Raw genomic sequence first — 11,953 nt, forward strand, 5'->3', positions numbered from 1 at the left:
ACTTCATGGCTTATTCATGGCTCAGCAGTAGATTTGCCTTCTCCAAATTCATTATAAACTGTTTGGTGCCTCTTGCATTGGATCCAATTTGCTTATCAGTAAAGCAATCAGACCATTAACATCACAGTTCATACAATCAATGACATGAAATCCTCATAAAAATATAAATTTGGAAGGGTTTTTTGAAGTATCTAGAATTGTACCAGTTCCATGAAGCTATTTTAAAATTATAATTTTAAAAAAAATTCAAAGTTTGATCTAGGTTATATGATATCCATATACATACAATTAAACAAAAATTATCAATATACCTTTATTAATGAAACAGTCTTTGGAGTTGAATATAACAATAAAAATTTCAACTTGACTTCATCCACAAAATAATACATAATGATATTAACAATATAAAAATAAATAGTTTATTTTCTCTTATGAACTACTTAAATAAATAATAATAAATTTTAACAATGAAAAAATATGTTTAGATCACAGTTTCTAATTACTAATTTTTTAAAATATTTTTGATGTCTAAGCAATTTAATGATTATATTCATAATACAGTACACATCTCTGATTGGTCAAATTCAGGGATGAGCAAGGTCTTTCAGCCATCTTATCTTCTCTCATATTAATTACAATGTATAATAAAATGAAAACTAAAAATAAATACGAGAATACCTAAAAAAAAGTTCAGTAAATGAAAGAGAAAATTGTTAAGAAATTCTACAGTATGTCCTGATTTTTTTTTCTTTCTGGGCTAGTAAGCAACCTTCATACTTCAAACATTTTCTATTTGATTAATTATACATTAATAACATATTCTTAACCTCAATATTTTGGACCAGATGGTCCGACAACGGATATACATCTTCAGGTATTTTCTCTAAAAATGATGTACATTATCTATTAATTATTACATGTACATAATTTATTACATTTAAAATTTATTCATTTTATTGAACAATGCAAACAGTCTGAAATATTAAGCTAAAGAATATTTTATTAATAAAAAAATAAAAGGTTAGAAGTATGAAGGTAGCTTACAAGCCCAGAAAGAATAAAAGTCCGAAAACATTTTAAATTGATGCCTTCAAAAAATATAATTACTTAATACACAATATTTGATTTTTTTAATAGTAACATTTAGAAATGAGAATAAAACAACATGTAATTAGTTTTAATTCATTAACTGCTGAGTGAATAGAAAATCATAACTGTTGCACTAGCTGACTCATCCTTCTAAAGTCAACGCACTCAATATAATTAAAAACTCATGATCAAATTTTATTTAACTGAGAAATCTATATGATATAATGGAAATTTTTCTCAAAACTTTTATGTACCACATGCAGAGTTGGGCAACTATGAAACAATAGCTAAAATAGCCATAGATACAATAATTATATATCAATGGTTCATTCATGAATGAGGGTTGTATCCATAGCAATTTTAGCTAAAGCTAATTTTTTCCAATCTCTGCCCACATGATTCTGAACAGAGAGGTTTTGTGGGACAATATTTGCAATAGAAAATCTAAAAAAATAATTCTTTCAATTAGTCTAAGTAATTACAGATGAATACATAAGATACCCACCCCTGACCCATTTTATAGCATCAACCTTTTTTAGGTCTAATTTCGTATTGTTTTTTTATCAATGATTCAACATTTTACTGCTACCTAAATATAATATTATCATTGAATCACGATGACAGAGATGCAATCATAGAATCATGACTATGTTAGATAAGCCATTGGTAAGGTAAATAAGATAATAATCATCAATTTGAAGACTTTCAGTAACAACGAATAAGTTTTTAGGTCGAATTTTGTTTCTTTTTATCAATGATTCAATATTTAACTGCTGACTAAATGTAATACTATCATTGAATCATGATGAGAGTGTTACAGTCGTAGAATCATGATGACTATGTTAGATAAGCCATTGGTACAATAATAAAGTTAATAGTCATCAATTTAAAGACGATTCTATCAGCAACAATAAGTTTACTGTTGTTGCTGCGATGCTGTCAAAGCAAGCTGCCTCAACTGTTTCAGTACCGTCTCGAGTAGTTTCTTTTTATCTCGCTCACTTTTTTTCAGTACAGAGAATACAGTCTTCTTATCAGCCTCCCTGATTCTAAAAATATACATTAAAGTGAAAATAAAAAAATTTTGCCATAGATAAATATAATAATATTACAAAAATTAAACAATTTAAAAGAGATTATTACTTTTCGAGAAGAATTATGGCAGTGTTCGGAGAAACATGTTGGTATTTGCTATTTTCCTGTCCGTAATCATGAAAGTAAGTCGGCCAATCCCATGACATGAATAGATCCAAAAGTTGCCTTAGGTCAGTAAAATAACAGAGCAATGAGCCTTCTTCAAGTCCACCAACTGGTTCGCTCGCAGCAAATTCTAGCGCAAAACAACAAAATTATGATAATTAATATTATCTGGTTATCTAAAACAGTTTTAACATTTTATGTTTCACCCTAAAATCTTCAAATTTATTTTATGTATTCATTAGTTTTGGACTAATTTTTGCTTTATCCTAAAAAAATTTTTTATTGACCTACTTTACATGGTCTTATTAAGTTTTTATGTAATAACTGTGAAAAAAATGTATACTTTCTGAGCTATTTGTCAAAAATGTTAAATTCTGTTCATAACTTTTTCTACCAGAGAAATCGAGGATTTCAGTAGTTTTTCAAAGCTTCCCATAACACGGAACATTTTGAAAAAAAAATCCATTATGTAAATCAGTCCAGTCATAAATTTTGCTATGGAGAAACAATCAAACCATTCCATTCCCTTTTATATACAAAGACTTCACTTACGTTCACATTGAATGGTGTCTAAATTTAGTTGTTGTAGAGCACCCATTGAGATCTGCTTGACTTCATCATTCAGCACCATTCCCATCAAAGATTTTGATATGTGCTCACAAGCAGATTTGCAGGCAACTTGTGCAACTTCTCCCTAGGAACAAATATTCATCAAACTTATTTATATTATTTCTTTATTTAATAGAAAAAGATACGATAAAATAATAAGGTAAATAAGCTGTCTTCTCTGCTGAGTAACATAAAAATTTCTTGATAGCAAATTGTTGCTTGAGCTGTAATATTTTGTTAGTCTGAAAAACAACATAATTTTTATATTATTTAAAATAAAATAAAATCAACAAACATCATTCTATAGACATCTCACCTCAACCATCATTTTTTAAGAATATCTTTGTATTTTTTTTCTAAATTTGAGAGTTCTTTTGAGATGTCTGGAGAATGAGTATTGATATCTATTTTGAAGGCATAAAGATTTTCCATACTTAAAAGCTAGCACAGCTTAAGAGACGAAAGGATTATTATTTGAAAACTAGATTAGAAAGAAAATTAATAATAATAATAATATTCTTTATTTATTCTAGGAAAAATTTCTTTAAAATAATACAACAGGCATTGAAAATGAGCTTTAGTGCCTTAGATTTATATACAGAAATTTACAAAATAAAAATAATGAAATAACAAAACATCATAAAATATCTCTAATGATAATAAATTGAGAATGGAGGGGAATTGAAACAATAATAATTTTAAAAAAACAAATAATGTTTATATAATTAATAACAGTTAAATGAATATTGTAGACATCTAATAAGGATTTGTATTAATGTAAAAAAAAAAAATAGGAAAAAATAAAACCATCTATGATATAATAAATCATAAGGTAACTAACTTTTTATAAAATAAAAAGAAAAACATACATGAAATAAAGTTAAGTAATAAGAAAGACCAATTGAGGTTCATATACAAATTTTAAATAAATATTAGAAACATCAAATGTACAAAAAAGATGGGAGGTTAAAAGGTAACATAAAATAAATCCATAAATATGTCATAAATCATAAGGTATCATCCAATAATAATTTTAAAAAGTAAATAATGATAACTAAAAGAAGGATCAAAAAATGTTTTATATCACTATATTTATAACTATCACTTTGATATTTATTAAGTTAAATATATTATTAATTTTTACTTTTTTTTTTTTTTTTTGCATTCATGTATATAAAATAGAGTGTTATTTTGAATTTTAATTGAATATAATTGAGGGATTGGGTTTTTATGTGCATATATATTTGCTGTATCTATGTTTATTTGAGCTGTACTCATGTTATTATAATTAACATGACAAATGTTTCTTATATATTATACTGTTAATTATAGTTCAGTTTTATGTTTGATAAAGAGAAAAAAGTCATATTCGGGTAAGAGAGAAAATTAAAAAAATTAAAATAATAGAAAATATATAATAATAGTCTTTATTTATATACATATATACATTTATAATATCATTATTTACATCTACTTTATCTTTATATAAATGTATATAGACCTTCCTTTTTTAAGGAGTAATAAAGTCTTTAACAGGGACTATCCATACTTTGGTTCGCTAAACCGAGAGTTCGCTTGCATATATTTATAGAATGATAAAAAAAATCAAGCAAGAAAAAAAAAATCAAAATATGTAAGAGAAAAAGAACAAAATCATTATCGCTAGCATATAATTCAAATTGTTATATTATGACTATTTATATATAGGTTTCAAACCACTTTGTTTTTACTAATATTAAGTATGCTGTGTATGAGGCAACCCAATGCTGTTGGGCAGCATAAAATTTTTAATAAAATGTTTCTCTCTCTATTTACATATTATAATTGAACATTAAAAACATCAATTGATATTTAATCTTAAATGGAAAATTATAAATAAAATCATCAATCTATCTTTGAAGAATAGATTTTGAAGATTGGTAGAGTGTTGTAGCAACAAATGAAGAGTGGAATTCCATAGGAAAGAGGATCGGATTAGGAAAGACAAAGGCATTTAATTAATTATTCAACTAAAAAGTCAGTCATCAAAGGTAAAAAAGATTTCTTTTAGATCTTCAAATTTGTATTATATATAACAGCGATTACCAAACCTTTTTACCACAGCATCCTTTTTGGACTAAAAAAATATTTCATGACACCCTTGTCAAGCTTAACAAAGTATAAAAATATAGCCACAATTATCCTAAGAGCAGGTGAGTATATAGGAAAATAAAAATGCAAAGTAAATGCACTGTATATTTGTAAATTTAAATTTAATTTTTTTTTTTTTGTAATATTTTGAGAAAGTAGCATACTCTTGGGAGACCCCAGGGTGCCACAGCAACCACTTCGAGAACCACTGATAGATAACATCAAAAAACTTAATGTTTTCAAATGGTAAAGTACTAGTAATTAGTGCTTGCTTTCTGGTTTGATAAGATTTTTATTTTTATATACTTACGGGTAAATCGGTGAATGAAGTAAAAGTTGAATTGAGAAAAGCTATAAGATCAGTAATGAAGCTGGAAGCGTGGCCCTGTGGCTCGACAAGAAGCCAATCATAAGCTTCCAGTTCCACAAATTCATCTAATTTCCTCTTCAGTTTTTCGCAAATTTGCTTTTCTGCATCGTCCCGAGCAACACCGAATAGATGACCACCAGCTTCCTTTCCGGCCCTAAGAGATAATTCACTACGACACCTGAGAGAAAACAAAATTTTCTAGAAATTTATAAGTATTTTTATTTAATTTTAATAATTTTCAACTTCAAACATCAAAAAACTGATGGTCAAATGAGGTACTCAGTAGTAAAACATGTTTTCTAATATTTACTGTGAATTTAAGTTTTTGTCATCACTGGATTCTTAAGCCCTGATTTTGTAGATTTTTCAAAGAAACTTTAAACAATTTCAGTTATTAAAAAGAGTAATGTTGGTATTAAGCTGTGGTAAGTGGCTGCTGTTTAAAAGTAAAATATTGCAACTAACAAATATTTCAACATTGTAAAAGTGTAAATTTAACTTTGAAAACCCCACCATAATAGACATGACAAAAAGCAGAAGGATCTTGGAAGCAATCCACATAACTAAAAATATCAACAATACAGTCAACTACAAAATAGGTGCAAAAAACCTAAATACACAAAATGCAGACATAATAAATAAGCTAGACAAAAGGAATCAAGAAAACGTCCAAAAATTAAATTCTCCTAATCAAAACCATAATATTCAACCTAAAAAGAAAAATTTATTAAATATAAGCATATCAATAGGGAGGTAGAGACACAGCGAAAATATTGATATGTTCAAACAGATAATACCTAGTACAACTTAACATTGATTTGTGCAAAGAGACAGATATATGTCTCAATAGTGAACGATATTGTTTCAAGTTATATATTTATAAATAGTTGACCATATAATTTAAAATATGAAAATGGTCAGGGTTTCGGTCAAAAAAAGAACAAAATAGTTTTCAACTATTTATAATCCGACATTTCGGCCCACTTTTCATCAGGGCTGTTCAAGACGATATGCTAAAGACATTGACAATAAATCGGAAGTGTGGAGGGCATGGGGATGTTGTTTAAGCAATGTTGTGTTATAAATTTTAATTAAGTGACCATATTACAAATTAGTGTACTTAACAAATGAGATAAAATTGATAATATATATTTTTAGTATCATAGATAAAAGATTGTTGATAATCGTTAAATTAATTGCTATAATTGTAGGAATATTAGTACTTGAAGATGGTGAAACCTAAAGAGTTGGACATACAAATATAGAATATTTATAATATTCTAAAGGATGTTAAATTTTCACCTCATCTTAATAAAATGTAAAAATTTTAATTTAACCATGCTTTATTACCAAGTGCCTCAAATACAACTGTCACCATTGATAAACAAACAAGTTAAAAGGTAAATAGGTTGGTGTCAAGGTGCCTATATGAACCTGGTGTCAAGGTGCCTGCTTATATGAGCCTAATGTCAGCAGAGGTACTGTCATTTATCATACAATTTATTGTATAACAGTACTTCCATTACCAATAAATGTCATAGTTTAACTAGTAGTATTTACTGCCGCTGTGAATACAGGCATTTGATTAGTAATTTATTTTAAAATCTTGGGAGATTCAGGGTTGGTAAAAAAGGAAGGTCATGGGCTCTATTCAGTAGTTGACAACGACCAGCTTAAGCCAATTTTGTAAGATGGCCCAACCAAAGCAACTAATGGCAGAATAACTCAGAATAAACCTGAAGGAAATTAGTAAAAAAAACTTGTAAAGTGGTTTAAACAAGTACCAACATTGCACACACAAAGCTTTTATGACTGCATCCTTAACACCCACCCTTTTCACCTGATCTCTCTCCAACTTATTTCCACTTTTTTAAGCTCCAGGATTACTTTGAATAGAAGAAAAATTTTTAAAACTAAGGCGATGCTGAAAATGCTTTTTCGGAGTTCATTCATTTAAAGAATTCCAAATTTCTTTCCTCCTGAGATAAATAGGTTTATAAACCTCACCAATTCTAACAGGAATTATAACTAAATTTACCTAGTTAAAGTAAAAAATATGACCTATTTTCAATAAATATCAAAAAACTTACATAATTTTTATATCAATGTAATATTAAAAAAAATGAAACATTGGTTAAGCCCAACCTTTCAGTTCATCCAAAACAGATTTTAGGAAGTTAGTTTTTTTCTTTTAAATATATTTATTGATACTACATCTTAAAGAGTGAAAATATGATAAATTAAAAAGATAATTAAATTATTTACCCCGTAATATTTGAAACAAATTCCTCCAGATAAACGGTGGCCTCTTCAAGGTAGCGGGTATCAACTATTATCTGTATGACTTGAGTTAAACCAAGACTTGGCTTTCGGAATACTGATGAAAGGCAACCAGTGAATGTTCTTGTCAGAAGGAGGTTAGTTGACTTACGGATCATATCGTCCACCTCTCCTTGGCTTAAAAAGAAATATATGTAAATGTGAATAACTATAAAAATGATAGATTACACTAAAATAAAAAATAAGTTTTGAAATTATTGCATGGTTGTATCAATTTAATATAAATTTAAATTAAAACTAAAATCAGAGATGAAGTTTATTTTTTTTATAAGGAATTTCTTTACTATGAAGATTTCCTCAATCAAACTCTTGCTCAGCATGTGCCTCCATCTCTATCAGTCTATTGTATCCTCCCTATGTCAGTAGTCAGCTGCCCATACTCTCTGCCATTCCATCCTTCCACCTGACAGGAAGTTTTCCTCTTTTTCTTTTAACTTCAGCCCCCACAACCAGCCTTGGAGTCTGTTACCATTTTTTTTACCCCCTTCTGGCATATGGGGTGCAGCAGCAGTGGGGTAGTGTGTTTGGCTTGTACATGCCAGTCTGCCAAAAATAATCAATTCGCGAATCCTGGGAGGTCAAGCCCTTCCCAATGTAAAGTGTGTCGGGTCTGCCACATTCTGCCAACTCACTGAAGAAGGGATAGTTATCCTCTTCCATAAGACGAGGGAAGTCAGACTCCGTAAGGGCGAAGATCCTGGCCTTTATTGACAGCCTCGCTCGATGTCCTATGGCAGTGCAATCAACCACTATGTGTTCTGCTGTCATATGGACTCCACACATGGGGCACCAGGGGTCGATATTCGAAAGTTCTCTAGCTTTCCTAGGAGTCCTCCGTCTCCTGTTAGGATCTGTGATACCCAGTAGGCTGGAAGGACCCACTTAGCCTTTAATCTTGCATAGACGGTGGGGAAGAGCTTTCTCAGAGTAGCATCTTTCAGGCTCCCGCTCTTCCTGCAGCATTTTCTTCCATAGTTTCTGAGTCTCACCAATCATCTTTGGAATCCTTTTACCATTCATACGTTTTATACGTCCATGCCATCAGAGTCTTCTTTCTTTTATCACCTATAGAATATTCTTCCTTACTTCCATTCTTTCTCTTATGACAGTGTTTCAGATCCTTTCAATTCTTACTACTCTCTGCTAAATGTCCATTTCTACTATTAGCAGAATTTTTTCCTTGGGTCGTTCTGAGGGGCCATGCCTCTAATCCATACAACATAACACTTTCTACCAGGTTTTTTTTAATATACTGTTGCTCCAAAGAGAATTAATTAATCATTCCCACTGCTTTTCTGCCATTTGTAAATTCTTTCTTTAATTTCAGCTTCCATTCTAACATTACTTTTTTACAATGGATCCCAAGTAGCAGAATTGGCCCACTCTACTTATATATTTGTTTTACTGAGTTATTGTTCTTCTAAATATATTTTAGAGCAATTTATGTCAAAACCTGCTTCTTTGTATTGGTCAACTATTTTTCTGAACAGGTGAATTATATCTTCCTTATCTTGTGCTATCAAATCCCTAGGTCATGAACAAATAATAGGTGGTACAAGTTTTTTTTTTTCCTTTTTCTAGATACTCATTTTTCCACATCAAGACCCTTACTTGACTTAGAAATGGGAAACATCGGATGGGCATGGGGTCCTGAGGGATGATTTTAGTATTTTCCTTTAACCTTACCCACTTTGACAATAAATACCAGGGCATTCAAAAAGTCCTGTCGTTTTTCGTTTGTTCGTTGTTTATTTTGATTCTAGAGTGTTTGCTAATTAATTCCGTTCAATACAACTTTTATCCATGTAAACACAAATGTTTATACTTTATGAATAGGAGGCTAAGGAGGATTAATTTAATGCAGTCACCATCCAACTGTCTAGTTAAAATGATTCCAGTTGAAACTCAAATTCGGTCGATTTTGCTCTATGAGTTTAAACTTGGCTCAAAAGCTGCCGAAACTGCTAGAAAAATATGCTCCGTGTTTGGGGAAGATGTGCTGTCTGAGCGGAAGGCACAATTTTGGTTTTCAAAATTTCGTGGAGGCGACGAGACACTAGAAGACGAGGCACGCTCAGGTCGACCAACTGTAGTTGATAAGGAGGACGTTCGAAGAGTAGTAGAGTTGGATCCGCGTCAAAGTTGTTCAGAGATAGCCTCTCAACTTAATATCTCAGCCACCACTGCCTGGAATTACCTTAAAGAACTGGGAAAAGTGAAAAAACTGGATAAATGGATTCCTCATAAGCTTTCAGATGCCAATATGCTTGTTCGCTTGACAACTGCATCTTCGTTAACTTCCCGCTTGAAAGTCGAACCCTTTTTGAATCGAATCATCACCTGTGATGAGAAATGGGTGTTGTACAACAACTTCAGACGATCATATCAGTGGTTGTCGGCAGATGAGAAACCTAAACAATTTCCAAAACCAGATCTCCATCCAAAGAAAGTTTTGCTCATTGTTTTCTGGACAGCCAAAGGTATAGTGCATTTTGAGATTCTGAATCAAGGGCAAACCATCACTGCAGAAGTATACTGCAATATACTGGACCATTGCCAATCCAAGCTTAAGACTTTTGATCCCTGCTTAGTCAACAGAAGAAGACCTTTGCTTCTTCAAGACAACGCTCGACCACACACCGCCAAATTGACCAGGGGAAAATTGACAGAAATAGGCTGGGAAGTTTTGCCTCACCCACCATATTCCCCTGACCTGTCACCCACTGATTATCACCTATTCAGAGATCTCGACAACAATCTGAGACAAAAATGTTTTCAAGACCGTGACAACCTAATTCACGAACTGACCACTTATTTTTGCAGTAAAAATCAACAGTTTTTTAAGGAAGGAATTTGGGCTTTACCATCTCGTTGGGAGAAGGTTACCGACTGTAACGGTGGATATTTTGATGAATAAAGGTGATTATTTGAAAATATTTATTTATTTATAATTTCCCCCAAAAAAACGACAGGACTTTTTGAATGACCTGGTATAAAGAGCCATTTATGGCCATGTGAGATGAGTAGTTTTGTTCAGTGACTAGCTGAGGGAAATCATTCTCCATGTGCCCTTAGTGTCTCAAAGGTGGTGCAGTCCAGAATAATGAGCTCAGCAATTTCTGGAATGCTATAATTAGGGAATAGGGGTTAATGTATATCCCATAGCCATGAAGCTGGCCTAGAAAACTCATGGGGCATAGGCTAAAATGAATTGAAAGAGCCAGTATTCTGGAAGGATCAGCTACGCTTCTAAGTTCAACCAGAGAGTAGAAGAGTATTTACTCCAGATAGATCCGTTTGGAGTTGTCACCCACCACAGGTTCCATACTTCTATTGTATCCTTCCAGGTAATGTTTTTCCAATTGCTGGGATCCTCTCCAATTCTCACACTGATATATACTCACAGATCTGCTGAGTCATTGTTCTTCTAAATATGTTTTGGAAGAATGTTTTATAGGAAGAGTACTCACTTGGACGTACTCTTGGATATCTCTCAGAATTACTTGGGGATGGACCAAATCAAAGAAAGAACTGTTCTGAGATAAGTCCTCATTGCCTTATGCTACCCACATATTTCCCATTTCTAAATCAAGCATTGGTCTTGACCTGGGGATTGGTTAAAAAACCTATACTGACCTATGCACTTGTTAAGATATTTTTTTATAAATATAAATAATTTCTGTATACTATAAAAAAATCAATAATTACAAATAGAATTTTCAGTGTGATAAATTAAGCTTAATTACCTCAAACCAAGGTCTTCTGAAAATTTTAAGCAAGCATAAATAAATTCTTTTACTTGCTGATATACATTAGGAACAAGTGGAGAGAAAGGAAACGTTTTTGGAAACGGAGAATTATCCAGATCATCATCGTGAAAAGGAAAAGCCGACACAATTCCATCATATTCTTCTTGAGTCTCTACCTATAAATGAATTATTATCAATATATACTTGGTAACTGTATCTTTTTAATAAAATATTGTAATAATAATAATAATAATAAATGTTTACTTCAGTGGGAAGGAAACTTTCTTCATCCAAAATCTCTCTAAAAACACCGACCCAACGCTGCATAAGAACTTCATTGTAATGATCTCTAATCTCGTGGAGTACTTCAAATACTTGATTAACTGAATAGCCATAGTTCTATAAATAAAAAAGGAAAATCAATTATTAAATTAAATTGTATTTTGTATATATGTGTATATATATA

At 31.1% G+C, this 11,953-nt stretch overlaps 1 protein-coding gene across 3 annotated transcripts in view; it reads right to left on the minus strand.

Moving 5' to 3' along the window:
• Nucleotides 1-295: 295 nt before the first annotated feature.
• Nucleotides 296-11,953, minus strand: part of Sec15 (exocyst complex component Sec15) — a 24,142-nt gene continuing 12,484 nt past the window's right edge. For all 3 annotated transcript variants that reach the window (XM_014439281.2, XM_014439280.3, XM_014439282.2), the window contains exons 10-16: nucleotides 11,752-11,886; nucleotides 11,485-11,663; nucleotides 7,664-7,855; nucleotides 5,339-5,576; nucleotides 2,842-2,983; nucleotides 2,233-2,419; nucleotides 296-2,138 (exon numbers count right to left, since the gene is read on the minus strand). In XM_014439281.2, coding sequence (XP_014294767.1) covers nucleotides 2,006-2,138; nucleotides 2,233-2,419; nucleotides 2,842-2,983; nucleotides 5,339-5,576; nucleotides 7,664-7,855; nucleotides 11,485-11,663; nucleotides 11,752-11,886 — 1,206 coding nt within the window. In that variant the 3' untranslated portion in view covers nucleotides 296-2,005. The remainder of the gene's footprint in view (nucleotides 2,139-2,232; nucleotides 2,420-2,841; nucleotides 2,984-5,338; nucleotides 5,577-7,663; nucleotides 7,856-11,484; nucleotides 11,664-11,751; nucleotides 11,887-11,953) is intronic.

The sequence above is a fragment of the Halyomorpha halys genome, unplaced genomic scaffold (genome assembly GCF_000696795.3).
Source record: "Halyomorpha halys isolate HHAL.00 unplaced genomic scaffold, Hhal_1.1 Scaffold82.1, whole genome shotgun sequence".
NCBI lineage: Eukaryota > Metazoa > Arthropoda > Insecta > Hemiptera > Pentatomidae > Halyomorpha > Halyomorpha halys.